Source organism: Gordionus sp. m RMFG-2023, chromosome 5 (genome assembly GCF_954871325.1).
Source record: "Gordionus sp. m RMFG-2023 chromosome 5, tfGorSpeb1-WG-v2, whole genome shotgun sequence".
NCBI lineage: Eukaryota > Metazoa > Nematomorpha > Gordioida > Chordodea > Parachordodidae > Gordionus > Gordionus sp. m RMFG-2023.
The window spans coordinates 16932316-16949416 of NC_088779.1; the positions used below are offsets into that span (position 1 = coordinate 16932316).

Consider the following 17101-nt stretch of genomic DNA (forward strand, 5'->3'; position numbering starts at 1 on the left):
TTTCCTAATTTTCGTAAATGTTAATTTAATTTAAGGACGAATTTGTTAAAAATTAACCTTAAATTGTATATATGGAAATAATATTTAATATATATAGTTGTAAAATTTTCAATATTTTAAGTAGTAGTAATAGTAATAAAAAAATGATAAATTAAATAAAAAATTTCAAAAATATTTTTTGGTTTTTCTTTACCTGCTTTCCCTGAAAATATCAGGTAATATCATCTTGAATAGCTTTATAAATGATATAGTAAAAATATTAGTATCATATTGTATTTTATATTGAATTGGTGATAATTGTTTTCACTGATAGCAGCTTCTTGAGTTAGAGTGGCAATATCATCTTGCATACCTTTATAATTGATATAATAAAAATATTATGCACCAAATCTTGAAATTTAAATGATAATTGATCTATTTAAAAATAAAATAAAGAAATTAATTTTGAATATAGTAATATAATTGATATAATGAAAATATTATATATCATATTGTATTTTACATTGGTGAATAATTGTTTTCACTGATTGCAGCTTCTTGAGTGAGAGTGGTAATATCATCTTGAATAGCTTTATAATTGATATAGTAAAAATATTAGTATCATATTGTATTTTATATTGAATTGGTGAATAATTGTTATTACTAATAGCAGCTTCTTGAATGAGAGTGGTAATATCATCTTGCATAGCTTTATAATTGATATAATAAAAATATTATGCAAATTTTGTAAAGATAAATTATAGTGATTTGTAAAATTTTTTAAAGATTAATTAAAAGAATATTTAAGGTTTAATTATGGCATCCTACAATTGCATAGTTAACTGAAGCTATACGCTAAATAAATACGTATCATGACGTAGTGATGACATGACGTAGTGATGACATGATGTAGTGATGACATGACGTAGCGATGACATGACGTAGTGATGACATGACGTAATGAGGACATCGGAAAATTATAATATTGATAATAAAAATCAATTAAGCTTCAATTGTTAATGCTAAATTAATATTTAGACATTATGAGTGATATTGATATTCCATTTATAACACAGAATTTGATTGCAAGCTGACATAGAGAAAATATAATTTATATGTATTAATCTAATCTAATAAATAAAATTGCACTCATTTAATAAAAATTCAGATAGTCTTATTATTTTTAAATAATAAAATATAATTTATATATTAATCTAATATTAAAATACCACTCATTACGTTAATGTAGTTGAGAATTATATTTACGACACAAACAGATATGGGCTTCTCAGAAGTCAGGACGATGGCGACAGTACTAAATATCTCCATTTTAACATTTATATTATATAATAATAATAGTTTTGTATGGGCCCAATATGACTCATTTATATTCGCCATAATATTAAAAAAAATTTTGAAAATGTTTCAGATTGCAATCATATCTTCCATCTAATCATTATTTAATATATTTTTATTAAAATTTATTTTTTATATAAAAATATATAAATATATTTCATTCATTTATATTCCACTTGATATTTTTTTTTTATGAAAGTTGTAGTTTATAAATAAAATTCAATATATACATTGGATAATAATTATATTTTTCCATGAAGTTTTTATTAAATATAAAATTTAAAATTATGCATAAATATTTATATTTATAAAATTCTTCGTCTATTTTTTAATCTTTTTTCATTGATGCCAAATGAAGTTTATTTTATAATTGATAACCCAATTCAGTACAAAATAATTAGAAATTGATTACTTTAAAATATTATATTGAAACCAAAATAAACATTGCGATCAAGCCATTTAGGCTAGGAATTTATCTTACTGTTTCTTTGCTGTGTTTACAAAAGGTGGGTGCTGATTTTTAGAGAGTAAGGTAGGAAAAGCGGTTTGTCTCTAATAAATTTTCTGTCATGTAGAAGCTTTGTTAATAAATTAATGTCCATCGATAAAAAAAGGAAATCAATTTTTTAAAAAAGCTATGGTACATGGATTTCTACCCACACTTTGAGGGTTGGTAATATAACTCCAGGCTTGTTAACCGATCTTTTTAAAATGATCGAATCCCGATCACGATCTTTTCAAAAAATGAGGATCGAAATCCAGGATCGACCTTTTTTTCTATTTAAATTTCTGAAGGAAATTTCTGACCGATGCAAAATTAACTAATATATATTATAAATTTATTGTAATTGAAAAATAATATAATATAACAGATGCAAAATTAACTAATATAAAAATAAATTAAATATGGTAGAAATTTATTGTAATTGAATAATAAATATAACAATTATAATATATTTATTTATAATTAAAATTAGCTTTTAATAATAAAATTTTTTCTAAATTATCATCATTTAAACATCATCGTCTTTCATTTAGAACATGTTTAGCTTTACTAAACAAGCGCTCCACAGGAGCGCTTGATGGCAAAGGTGTATTATATTCAATAAATATTTTTTTTAAATTAAGATAAGTATTAAAAATATTCATGGAATCATCATTTGAATAAAAAATTTTTTTAACGGAACAAGCATTTTGTACAGTATTTTTCCCAAAAAAAGCATCAATGTCATCCATACATTCATTTGAGGTATCCGCATATGGTTGTTCCTGCATATTTTCCAAATATGCAACTAATCTTTCTTTTACCATCATATTTTGTGGCAGATTAATATAAGGCCAATTAAGTTTAAATTTAGGGTGAATCATGGCTGCCAAAATGTTACTGTCTTCATACAGTGAAGGAAATCTATATTATGAAATGATAAAGTGTTCATTTTATTCATATAAATCAAATCAAATATCTGCAAAACTTAACCCTTTTAAATTTTACAGTCAAGTCTGGCACATCATCTGTATGGTATTTATTTATATTTGGGTCATATCATAAATATTGATTAAATGTAAACTTAGTACTTAATATACAAAGAACACTATCTACAAGGGCTGAAAATACCGCAGGCAGCTAAATTTCAATTTATCTATCAAGAGTTAGATTCCCTGCTCCATATTATCCTCCCGTTCCAAGATTTTTAACGAGATCGCCAAAGGTTCCATAACCTATAAAATTTAAATTTATTTAGAGAATATCATTGTATTACTGTTGCATACTCTTTAACAAAAAAACATTCCTCTTGCCTAAACATTGCAAATCCAATTTGATCACATACTTGTTCTACTTCTGAAAACTTTTCAGAAAGCATCTTATCTATTAATTTCATGGATTGGTAATAAGAATTCCATCTTGTCTTGTTGGGAGCTATTAAATATCTTCCCAATTTCTCCAATAAAATATCCGCCATTTTTGACGACATATTTTGTTTATTAACTAAAGCAAAACATTTTGCAAAAGTGGATCTAGATATTCGTTTATAATGGAGATCACTATCTGCCATCTCCGCATCTGTTGTTGCAATAAGGTTAAGATTATGGCAACAACAACGTTGATGTTTTGGTAGGCTGATAGTAGGAATAATTGGGTCATCAACGGATAATATGTCATCCAAATTTATCAATTCTATATCCTCACTACTATCTTCTTCATTTTTCTCCAAAAACTCTAGAAAAAATTAATTAATTTAAATATTTTTTGCTAAATATAAATATTACTTAAATGCCTTGACAAAGTTGATTCCATTGTCAGTCACCATCTTCACTACCTTATTATGAATTTTATAGAACTTGTGGATACCCATGATTTCGTTGGCCAAAACATCATATGTTTGCCTCCCAATTATCCTCCTCAGTGCCAAAGCGGATGACCTTCTCTTGAGAGTTAACGGATCCATCCAATGTGCAGTAAGTCCAATAAAAACCCTAATAAAATAAACATTATAAAATTCATATAAATATAATATACCTTCGACGACCACTCCAACAATCAGCAGTGGTGCATACATAAAAAATTTCAGACAAATCTCTTATAAGATTTGTCGTCATATAAGAGAAGGAAATATATATCCTGTTGCCCATTGTTTGGCGACAAATAATTTTTGTCGCAGGAGAAAAAGTTTTAATCATTTTTTCAAATGAAGGATCATCAACCAGAGACAGTGGTTGGAAGGTGTCAATAATAAAATCCATGATAAACTTGTCTGCTGTTTTTTGCGATACAGCTGGAATGTTTAGATTGTTAAAATTTAATTTAGATTGTCTTGATTTGCAACCAGAACCACTTTGGTTTTGCAGTGATATATTTTTTTGTGTAGAGAATTCGTTTAGGTGTTTGGTAAATTTTTAAATTCACTGTGCTTTTTCTTTATAAATGAAAAAAATAGTATGTATCAAAGTTGGATGAAAATAACTTCTCCTGAATCAAATTTCATTTTTAAAATTTTATATGGAAATTTAAAGTTAAAAAAACAATGTACAGGCTGAATGAAAAACCTATATAAACAAAAAAATGATAAAGGGTTCAACATAAATTTTGTTAAACATATTAAAGTATATTATTTAATTTATATATGGTTAAAAAAGGTTCATTTTAAGTTTACAATATTGTCTTTGTCTATCATTATTAAAAGTTTCCCAAGATGATATGGTCTAAAGATTTTGATAAAATATTTTCCTATATATGAATATAATTAGCTTTTTGGCATTTAAGAACTATGGATTAAGGGTTCAACAAATTTTGTTAAACATATTGAAGTATGTTTTATTAGTGGTTAAAAGGGGGTAGGTTATCTTAAAAATTTAAGCTTACAATATTGTCTATCATTATTAAAGTTGCCCAAGATGATATGGGACAAAGATTTTGATAAAGTATTTTCCTATTATGAATATAATGAGGCTTTTTGGCATTTAAGAACTTATGGACTGAGTTAAATGATACAAAAAATACTTTCAATTCAAAATATATTATTAAAAAAGTCCTAAAAATGTTGTCAAGAGGATTATATAATCAAGCTCAAACTGAAACTATAATACTAATTGATTAGATTTAACATATTATAATAAAGAAATAATAGAATAGATATTTATTTTTCTTTTGGTGAAACATTGCTAAGTCAATACAAATAACATTGAACTGGATGTTTTAATTATATTAAAGAAAGTCAAAATACATTATAAAGGCTTAATTATTAGTTATTACACTTCCATTTATTATAAATACTCTTCTTTTGAAAATTAAACTAATATAATAGTAATATTAAAAAATAAATGCCTAATTATTATATATAAATAACAAAACCAAGATTAACTCTTCATCAAATATTTTATTAATTATACTGTATCTAATAATTCATTTTTTTTTATAAAGAATCTGTATTTAGATTCTATTTCTGTATGACCTGCTCAACTCAGGAATGTAATAAATTAAATTTAAACATGTTTACATTAAGATTATCAAATAAAAAAAAATTAAAAGAATTACTTGTAAATGTCTCTTTAAGTTCGAGGATGATATTTTGGAAGATGATATTATCTTCTTACAGAGACGGCATTCGGTGCTGATCATATTATAAGAGTTGCTTTCATCCATTTCACATAAAGTAAAATACTTACGTAATTTCAAAAATGGTAAAAGATTCTCATTCTCACTTATATCTGCTGTTACATCAATAGTAGAAGCAATAGAATCTTCTAAATCTATAATGGTCATTTACATTTACCTTTTAAAATAAATATTAATATATTAATATATTATTATAAATTTATATTAAATAACTTGTAAGAGCTCTAAATCTCGTAAAATTTAGGAAATAAATAAATAATAAATATATCTATAAAATAAATGGTGGAATGGAAGTTGATAATGGAAGTTGATAAAATATGAAGATAGATATTTTTTTTAAAAATAATATTTTAATTTAATTTTCAAAATTTTTATTTTATTTATTGCTTTTTAAGTAAAAAATTAATTTTTAAAAAGATCGGGATCGAATTTTAAACAAAATGATCTCGATCTCGATCCTCAATTTAAGTCAGAATCATAAATCTCGTAAAACTGACAAATTTGCGATCGAATCCAGGATCGTTGATCTTTTGATTCGATCTTTTAACAACTCTGTATACTCTTACCAACAAGAATACCTACCGCACATGTTACAATTAATTTTATTTGTATATAATTATAAATATTTGAATACTTAATTAAATTTATATATATTAAAAAGAGAAATTCAATTATTTTCTTAACTTTAATGATGTTCATTGATTTTTCAACTCTCACGACTTAATAATCTTAAAAAAAATAAAGATGGACTCTTGATCATATAAATCTTGCAAAGCATTATTAAAATATTATTCTAAAACATAGATTCTTATTAATCAGTTAGGTTTTATACCATAGATGTTTCTATATTATATTATTAATAATTTTAAATTCATGTCATAAAATCTTTTACTTTAGATTTAACGGGTCAAAAACATTGGAAGATATTTATATCAAAATCTCTTAGCCCATCGGTGGAATTTTAATTGCGTGAGATTTCGAAATCTCATAGATCACCTACACACGTTACCCCGGGCCAGTTTTTTTTAAAATCCGGGCCTAGCCATGCAAATGGTACATCTTTCCGATATATTTACACTTCTAAATGAATCATGAACTATTGCTGTATATTTTATTTCAAAAAAAACGCGTTGGTCTCTACGTTATAAAAAAGGAACGCATTAATCGCTACTCAAATAAAAGTAACGCCTTCGCATAATGATTATAAGACTATTATTAAAACGTATGTAGGCTGATTAAAAAAATATCAAATTATACACCCTTCCAATAGAAAATAGGGCTTTATGTAAAATCTTTTATTTATAAAATAAAAAATATAACTATTTCTAAATGTAAAATATAATTATATATTTATAATGTGTTAAAACTTTTCTTTTTATAAGATTATCATTTGAATATAATAATAACAAAATAAAAAGTTAGTTACGAATTTAAGGTATTTTATTAAGGTTAAAAAAATATTTCAAAATAAAGAATAGTAACAAAATGATAAGTATTCTTATAAATACAAAATAATAATATTAAAGCTAATATAAAATTATAATATTAACCAGCAAAATAACATTTCATAAAATTATATAATATCTAAAATTTGATATTGTACACACTCATAAATTGAATTTATATTTAATTAATTATGGAACTGAAGGATTGATTTTAATATTAAATTCCTTTATATATATTATAATGTAAACAAGTAAATTCTATTGGTTGGAAATATTGAACGAATAACTTTATACAATTAGTAGTTTGAATATATCCAGGGGCGTCGCTGGCCTTTACAATCTCAGGGGGCTCAACTAAAAAAAAATTTTTGATTTTCATATTTTGTCATTTATTATATTATGCATACAAAATAAACTGGCATATAAAAAACCACATAATGCAATAATAAAATTCTTAGCAACTTACATTGACAAAAGGTTATCAAACTAGTATAACTCTCTGTTACCATTTTAAACAATGTTTTATACAATAAACTAATAAAGAAAAATTTTATAGGCCTCTACCAAATCAACAATTTTTGAAGAAAAGGGTATAAACGACATCCAAATCATAAAACTATATGGTGGTTAGAGCTTCCTTTTATATGACATGATGGAAGCTAGATAAGTAATCGAGAAAATTATCGTGAGATAATAAATTTCTAAAAGATTAACATCCATTTTAAATGATATATTACCGACTACACAGTTGACCATTATTGTTTATCTAAAATATTCAATCATCAGCCATTGTTGTAATAATCTTAAATTACATAGAAACACAAATAATATACACTGGTTAATTTGCAGTAATAGCCATGACACTCACGATGAAAACTTATATCAGAATTTATTATGTTGGATAAATTGATAAAATAAAAACACTATTTGAAAGAAATAATTATTCAAATATATTGCAGTCTGAGTTATTTACATACAGCAATGTCATAATAGAAAGGAAACATTTTCTAAATATGAAATAAGGACCAGAATGATATGATGAAACAATTATGATTTTATATATTGTCGATATTATATCTTAAAATAATAGTAGTTTGTAATAATATCAAAAATATACTTGTATTAAAAAAAATAATTCAAAACTGTTTTTCGAAAAAGAAAAATATAGAAAAGAGAAGAAAAGATATCAATATTACATCTATATCAGGATGAATAATAAAATGTCTAATTTTTTAAAATTATTTATAACTAAATAGATAGCGTTAAAAACTTGAATGCATATTGTTACTATATTTATTATCAAAACCATTTATTAGTAAAATTTATTATAATATTAACTGTAATGTATTATAAAGTTGTCAAATACGTCTATAAGTGGCATTTTATCTAATATTTTATAACCAACTGTATATAATAGAGGATTATAAACTATATCTCTATTTATTTACTTTTTATAAAGTAATCTCTCATACTTATTTGGATCTTGAAAATATTTTTAGGAATAGGTATGATAATTAAATTTAAAAATAAATATACAGTTGATTAGTCATTTTGAACTCGGCTAATTACAATATTAAATTTGTTAATTTTGAAATAATATATGATTATATCTATTTAATTAGGGTTACATAATAATTTAAATAATAAAAGTCAATTAAACTTCAACTGTTAAAGCTAAATTAATATTTAGTGGGTTAATGATATTATATTTTTAATACAAAATTTGATTGCAAGCTAGCATAGTGAAAATATAATTTATATGTATTAATCTAATCTAATAATTAAAATAGTATTCATTTAATAAAAATTTAAATATTCTTATTAATTTCTAAATAATAAAATTAAATCTATATATTACTTAATGGAATTATAAAAGAAATCATTCAAGGAGCTATCAAAAAAATTTATTTTTAGTTCAATGAGATATTAAGGAGCCATTAAAAAAAAAATTTTTTATTTCAGGGGGCTCTTCAAATTTTTCAGGGGGCTCGAGCCCCTCCGCGCCCCCTCTCTCTAGCGACGCCATTAAATATATCTAATGTTGAAGGTATCTATAAATTATATATAATTATTAATCATATGGCCATCGCATCTTATAATTTACAAATTAACCTTATTCGCTCAAGCTGTTTCTCGAAAATTAAAGTAACGAGTAACGTTTTATTTTAAATTTATTAAATTAATATATGAAGTAATAAATATATTGCTTTACATTTTATTGGGTAATAATTTACAATTAAATTAATGCTATACAAAAGTTATAATAATTATAAGAAAGAACATTCTATCTATTAAACGCATGGATATATTCCCCGGTATTTTGTCGCATTTTGTTTTTAGGTCTAAGTAGATCTAATAATGACAAAATGTCAGGTTTTTTCCCCATTTTAGCGATTATGCTAAAAATGAATTAAAACTGTTAACATAATTTTGACCATATTTCTGGGTTTCGAGAAAAAATATATTGAATGCACACTGCTTTTGATTGTATTCCAATACTCGATAAACTAGCATCTCAAATCGAAGTTCTAGTAGGATATGGTATTTAATATAAGATAAAATTGTTTATTAAATGTTCAAAGATAATGTAATTTTATTTGGAACAAAGCAAGGGCATCTCTGGAAATATCATATTGATTGTATTAGCATTATGTTTTACATTTTTAATTTTTCATTTAGATAATAATGATTTAAAATTAACAGATACTTACAACAATTTCACTAAAAAAACTTTATCACAAGTATCTAAAATTTTGTTATTAAATGATGAATATTTATTTTAGCTTCATGTTGATACTCATCATAAAATACTCATATATTTATCTGGTTATATTTATTTTAATTATATATTTACTATAGTAACTATTATAGACAATATGATTAATATATGTGACTTGGAAACATTTGAAAATATATCAACTTTAAGTAAAACCAAAGGTGCTTCACAATTTTCTATTGATTATTGGGTAAAAAAAATTAAATGATTATAATAATTTAGTTGTATAAGTTATTATTGAACACAGGTACTAATGTGACTGCACAGTTATCATTTTGTGTTTTAATAAAAAAAAGACTCATATTTTATCAATGGAAAAATAAATATCCAGTAGAATATTCTGTAATTTACAATATTTATAAAATAAATCATATTTGTCATCCCTTTTTTAAGCAAGAAGCTACTTTACCTGAAATACCAAAGACTTTTATTTGGTTTAAAGACTCAATTATTTTTGCAACCAAATCAGAATATTTTACTTTTGCAGTAAATTACAATTTTAGGCATATTTTATTATTAACTGTAGATAAATACAGGATTAGTTAAAGAACTTTTTCCTGCTGGTAAAAATGGAGATCCTAAGATATGTGCAATGTTTTTACCATCCTCTAAAATATTACTAAGTATTATATATAACCTTAATTTTAATGAAACCAAAATTTAATATATATTAAAAACATGACTAATTATCCAATCTATCTTTATTTTAAAATTATAATTTTTAAAACTTTAAGGGATAAAGCAAAACAGGAAACCAAAAATCCATTATAAATCACTAATTTGACAAAAATATACAAAATTAAATAACTTTAGGAAAGTCTCAACAAATAATATATTAGTCAACAAAAATAATATAAATAATAGTGTATGATATGAATTAGAGCACTGCAAAATTCTTTTTTTGCCCCAAGCTAATTTTATTTTAAACCCAATCTAACCCAAAAATTTTATTTTCTAGCCTGGCCTTAAATTTCAAATTGAAAAATATAAATCTAATTGAGAGTTTAATTAATATTTTATTTTTATAAACAATTTTTGCATATTTTTTAAATCTGAGCTTGACACTGTCTAAAATTTGAATCTAATCTTCCCAAATTAATTTTAAATTTAAGCCTGAATTTTAAGCCCCAAGCTTGACTTTGGGTAGAATTTCAGGATTTAGAATGAATTAAATATTTTTGAATTTGACAAAAAATAATATTTATTGTGTTTGTAAAAATAAGTTCATAAACTATATTTTCCCTATTTTTTTTGTAGTAGTACTATAAAATATATTGGTAAATGATGACAAATATAATTAATAATCTATATATTAGGGAGATATCCCCCCCCCTAACATTGCTCTTATTAGTGATCTGCATCGGGCCTAATTTTTCAAGCCCGGCCTGGCCCGAAATTTTTTTTAAAAAATTTTCCCGGCCTGGCCTGAACTCAAAATTTATTTTAGAAAAATTTACTGGCCCAGCCAGGCCCGAATTTATTTAAATATAGAAATTAATTCTTATAATTACTTAAAATAAAAGACATATGTTATATAGCGTTTAGTTTCAATAAATTAAATCAAAAATTTTTATTTTACATAAAGAATTCAATTATAAAATTGATAAATTTAGATATATTTAATAAAATTTCCAAGGTCCGACCCGACCCGGCCTGAATTTTTTTTAAAAATATTAGGCCCGGCCCGAACAGGATTATTTTAAATGGCAGGACTCGGGCCGGGCCTAACTTTGCAGATCTCTAGCTCTTATTACAAATAATTCTCCAACTGTTTAATCAATCCATGAATTTTATAACATTGTAATTTAAAAATATATTTATCAAATGATTCTAACAGTAGATACTTCGAATACTATTTTTTTATTACCGATGTTTCGAATACGATTTTTTAAAAATAGTTTGAAGATATTTTAAATCGTATACCATTTTTAAATTGCTGATATTTTTATATTGCGAAAATTTCTGACTAATATTATATTGTGGATATTTCGAATAAGATTCATATTTTGTATTGAGGGTAATTCGGATCGAATACTATTTTATATTTAGGATAGGGATACTATTATTCTATGCAGAGATTTCTGTATAATATTTTTATATTGCAGAAATTTCGGAGATATTTAATTCATCTCCTTAAATTTTGTGGAAATTTTGTTTTTTTAGATTATAAACTATCAAAAGCGATATTTTAATTGATTTTATCCATTATTAATTGCTATGTCGGTTATTTTTATTAATTATTGGTTTTTTATTCAGGATCTCGACATTTTGTATTCAATACAAAATTTAGCTTATTTTTAAAATAATAAATTCCTTTTTGCAAATTTCAAGATAAATTCATTCTAAATTCTAATTCGATTTATTTTCTTGAAAGGTGGCATAAAACTCTGTTTATAAGATATAACTAGCCATATACAATCTCTAGGGAGGTGGGGGGCTCAAAAGCTTTACGTTGGTCATATTCGTTTAAAATCGTTTTTTATTAAGTTTTTACATTGTTATTACTTTATAATTTTATCCTATTAATACGTCGCCGTAGGAAAGTCAATAAATAAGACTTTATTTGTCAAAGAAATTGTATAAAAAACTGTATGAAATACGTATTTTAGATTGTCGACGTTTTACAAAAATACCTATTACTAAAATAATGTTTTGATTTACTACATATCCTCAACTTTTATTCTCATTGTAACCTGGGCTAGAAACAATTTGAGTTTGTATAACTATGAAAGGTTCCTGTTCTTAAAATTTAAAAAATGGAGTTTGGTTCACAGATTTAATGCAGTTTGGAGGATTTTAGGCTCTAGTTTCAATTCCAAACTGTTAATAAAAGCTAGGGAGGGTTGTGCATTTGACTGATTAACTACGATTTGGTCAATTGACAAATATTTGACCGGTCAAATATTATCAAATACGGTCAAATATGGTCAAATTCAAATAAATGTTTTTTATGACAATATTAATTTTATTTTTTATATAATAGTAAAATGAATCTAAAATATTTTTTAAATTCACTCATTCAATAACTAATGTTTCACTCTTCGTGGCAGAGTCTTGTTCTGATTCATATAGCATATTATCATTTTCGTTAATATTGTTTAATCAATTTTCCTGTTGTCGAGATCTTTGATCGATTTCTGTTTTAGTAAGAATATAACCCATATCAACCAATTTTCTGAAGAAGTAGAACAAGGAATTGTTAGTAAAATAACACTTCTATTAATAGGTATGGTGAGCAAAGCCTATTCCACTAAGTTGAGGCCGGAATCTGATTGCTCCTTATGGAAATTACTGCCTTCCACATAACTTGGTATTAAATGTACAGTTTTTACTTCTGAAATTTATGATATCACTTGAAATATTTTGATCATCACCACCTTGCAAAATACCTAATTCTTATATTATATCATATATTTCTTAAATTTAATATTAGATGCTATCCTTGATATTGGAAACTCAATAAATAAGCAGCAGTGTGATCACATGTATTTATTACTTTTTCCTTAGAGTATTTGACCGTATTGGCCAGGTCAAATACTCCTCCGGTCAATTGACTGGCTTGCAAACCCTGATAAAAGCAATGTGTTTTTTCAAGGGATTTAAATAAATCAACCCTCTATGATGAATCACATTTTTAACAAACAACATGTTTATATATTTACTAGCTAATAACCCGTCAAGAATGACGGGGTTGAGGGGTAATTAGTTTGTATATATGGTATTAAATATACTTTATTGATATATTTTATAAAAATATTAAAATTTAGGGGAAAATGAGGTAAATTTGTGTATCACACCTCACCTCATAAGATATTCTTAATTTAAAGTATGATGACCCGTCTTTCTTGATGGGCAAAATGAAAAATATATAACTAAAAGTACCAAAGCTCCCGTTAGTCAGCATTGCTGAGCCTGTCAAAAATGACGGGGAATGAGTTTTCCTTACTCTTATGATAGTTGTTATCTTTTATTTAAAAATAATATCCAATTGTTATTATTTTATAACCCCCTCCCTCCTTCAGGCCAGGTCCAATCCATTAAAACTAAATGTAAATGCTATGTTTTGAGTCAAAATATATTTAAAGCTTTTACTTAATACCCATATCAATATTATTTGTTAAAATACTACTGATCACCTATGCCTAATATTTAATATTGAAAATATTTCCCCAACCCCAACCAAAGATCATAATAATTTTGGTAGTTAAGAACTGGAATATATGGGCCTTGGTTTTTTGATCAGGCCGAGCCCAGGCCTGTAAAAAAAATTTGTCTTAGGTCAATGTCTGATCCATAGTTAATAATAAAAAAATTCCCAAGCGTCCAAGCTAATAATAATTTGAAAAATTCCTAAGCCCAGCTCAATATAATTTATAAAAATATTTTTCAGGCCCAGCTCAATATAATTTATAAAAATATTTTACAAAGCTCAGCCCGACCCATTATAATTTTAAAAATTTTTTCACAAATCTGGCCAACCGATAATTATTTTGAAATTTTTTCCCAAGCCTGGAGCTTCCAATTTTTATCAAAATATAGTTTCATATATAAGAAGAATTGTATTACAAAATTAATATAGAAGGGGGCTGAGTTGGAAAGAATGTTTGCCTATGTAATGTTAAGTCTGGGGATCGCGTTGATGTAGAGGTAAGTCTCCTTCGATTATTAAGATTGATATGATAGGAAAGTCGATAGAAAAAATAACATTAAGATTATACAACGTTCATTTCTTGATTACGGAGATTATATATATATAGGATTATACTAGTTGAAAATTTATAAAGGCTAAACTTTGTTAATATCATTTGGTCTTTTATTACAGGGTTTCCCATTTAGAAAAGGCCCAATAGAAAAGTCTTAATCGAGAAGAAAAAGACTTGATGAAGATATAAAAGAATTAAAAGCTTAAAAGGTTCTGTCTAAAAGGGAAAACGATCAGTCAAAGAAGGAAAAGGTGCCGTTCCAAAAAACGGAAAAGTATCAAATAAAAAAGAAAGGCACGATCGGAAAAAGTGGCACTAAAAATAAGATATTTTTAAAAATGGTGCCTGTTATAAAAATATAATATATATTCATATCAGTAAATATTCAATTAAAGTAACCAATGACCGGAAAATTTTTTTTTTATTATTTAATAAAAACCTGAATTATTGCGCTTATATTTTTATTTTCAACATTATACTACTAAATACTTTTATTTTAGTGGTTTATCATATATTAATGATTTATTAGTATAGTACGAATGTAATTCCAGATGAGGGGAAAAAGGGGAAAAAATTCCACGCCTTTGCTGGTTAAGCCAGATATGTTTGAGAAAATACCTAATTTATTTTTGGTGTTGATGTACAAAAATAATACAACTAATGTTTTCATCTAATTCTCAAAGAATTGCGGTCTAATAACTCAAATATCTTGGAGACATATCCAGATAATGGGGTAAATAGTCATATATACACGCCTTTAGTGGTTTAGCCAATGAGTATGAATTAAATAAATAATTCAGGTGATATTGTATAAAATAGCGCGACAAATATTTTGCAATTAATTCTAAATGAATTACGAAATAATATATCAATTATTAGGGACGAATTTCCCAATACGTTGAATAATAATAATATATCTCTCCATGAAGTAAAATCAATCTTTTTTGAAAATGTTTTTCGACCATGGAGTTGTCTTAATTAGTCTTGGTTGGCCTTCACTATTCTCGAGGGATGTATAACGTAATTTTCCTATACTTATATTGAATTATCTTATTAAATTAGTATTTTTAGTAATTCTATATCAATCAATTACTTTACAATCCGACCATCTCAGATTATATTAAAATTTGATATATAAGTTAATGAAGTGTTGTAATTGACGATTTCAAAATATTATCCCCTAAACTACTAGAAACGGAGATCTGGGATATCAAAGTGGCAGTGTTGTAATTGACGAATCCAAAATATAGCCCCTTAACTACTAGAACCGGAGATCTAGGATATCAAAGTGGCTCTGCTTGGTCATTTTTCAAAAAAAGAAGATTTTTTAGAATTGGGATAACTCTAATATTAGATGCACTTTATATTCTATTATGGGTTATTTTATAGCCCTAAGTAAACTCTTGCACGTTGAATAAAATTAATCTTTAATTTATATATATTTTTTAAATCGTGGTTAAAAATGTGTAATCAATTTTTAAAATGTTAATATTAATTTTTTTCTCAAATTTTTCATATTTTGTAAAGAATACCAAGAATTGTTCATACAAAAATTTTCAGAGTGGTAAAAAAAAGGAGTAGGAAAAATACTTAAAATATAATTATCACTAGAGTGCTAATAATTTTATATAGCTTAAAATTTTATTTTTGAAAATATAAGTCAATCTATATTTTTTTATATTCATATAGTTTTATTGAGTAAAATCGCATTATGGATAAAAATAAAATTTCCACTAGATAGCGCAAATAATTTAAATAAGTTATATAGCCATATCCGAGGCGCTGGAACATAATCGTGCTTATTTTATTTATATCAAAAAAAATTAATAAGTTTTCCAAAAATTTACTTTTTATCCTAACCTACAGTATTGTGATGATTTAATGAAACATGTTGACGATTAAATTAAAACCCATACAGATAAAAATATTTTGTTTGCAAAAATAATTCAAATAACACATTTGCAATTTATTAAAAAAATTTAAACTTATAAAAAATTAAAATAATCGACCGAGGTTTTTTTTTATAAAATCAATTTTTATCTATAAATTGGAAGACTTTTTGAATGAGTTTAAAAATACACAATTTCTTTTTGGGTAACTTAAGGTCAAATTTAAACTTATTTTTTCATTTTTTGTAATATTAAATTTACCTTTCTTATATCATATTTTCTAAAATGACTTGTGAAATCTTTATTTAATGTATAATTATTTTATATATATATATATAAACAAAATATATATATTTTTTATTTCTATTGCACATATAATATAACGAAAAAATATATCTATATAATAATCTAGGTAATTATCTACTAATTTAGTTGTTCAAAGGAATTTGATATATCGTATCGTATGTGAGTAGAAGCATGTGAAATCATAATTAATGAAATTAAACAAAAGGCTAGTAATTACCTCGATTATATGGATTCTGCTATTTGGTTTTGGATATATTGATCGATATTGATTTTTCAAAATGTCAAAATGGGGTTTAGTTGCTGGGAATAAGGTGGAAGATGTCCTATATTTAGATAATTTTGAGTTATTATATGGGCACGATGAATAGGCGCATAATCCATAATTATGAGTGAATTCATCCATTTTAAATTAAATTGCTGTAAATGCCCCGTTTATAATCGTGTAACCATTAATTTCTATGGTACCCAAAAGCGATACGTTTTTCCCCTTTGAAGGATGGAGTTTGTTGGATGGCCTTTTACCCATAGGCCAT

General features: G+C 25.1%; 1 protein-coding gene across 4 annotated transcripts in view; it reads left to right on the plus strand.

The window, feature by feature from the left end:
* The first annotated feature begins 9294 nt into the window (after positions 1-9294).
* LOC135930052 (vam6/Vps39-like protein) overlaps positions 9295-17101 on the plus strand; it is a 63995-nt gene continuing 56188 nt past the window's right edge. For 3 of the 4 annotated variants that reach the window (XM_065466832.1, XM_065466834.1, XM_065466833.1), the window contains exons 1-8: positions 9295-9435; positions 9477-9533; positions 9574-9635; positions 9678-9720; positions 9766-9860; positions 9902-10012; positions 10064-10156; positions 10197-10293. In XM_065466832.1, the coding sequence (XP_065322904.1) occupies positions 9363-9435; positions 9477-9533; positions 9574-9635; positions 9678-9720; positions 9766-9860; positions 9902-10012; positions 10064-10156; positions 10197-10293 (631 nt within the window). In that variant the 5' untranslated portion in view covers positions 9295-9362. Of the gene's footprint in view, positions 9436-9476; positions 9534-9573; positions 9636-9677; positions 9721-9765; positions 9861-9901; positions 10013-10063; positions 10157-10196; positions 10294-17101 lie in introns of those variants that run through there. The other variant, XM_065466835.1, reaches the window with a different exon arrangement.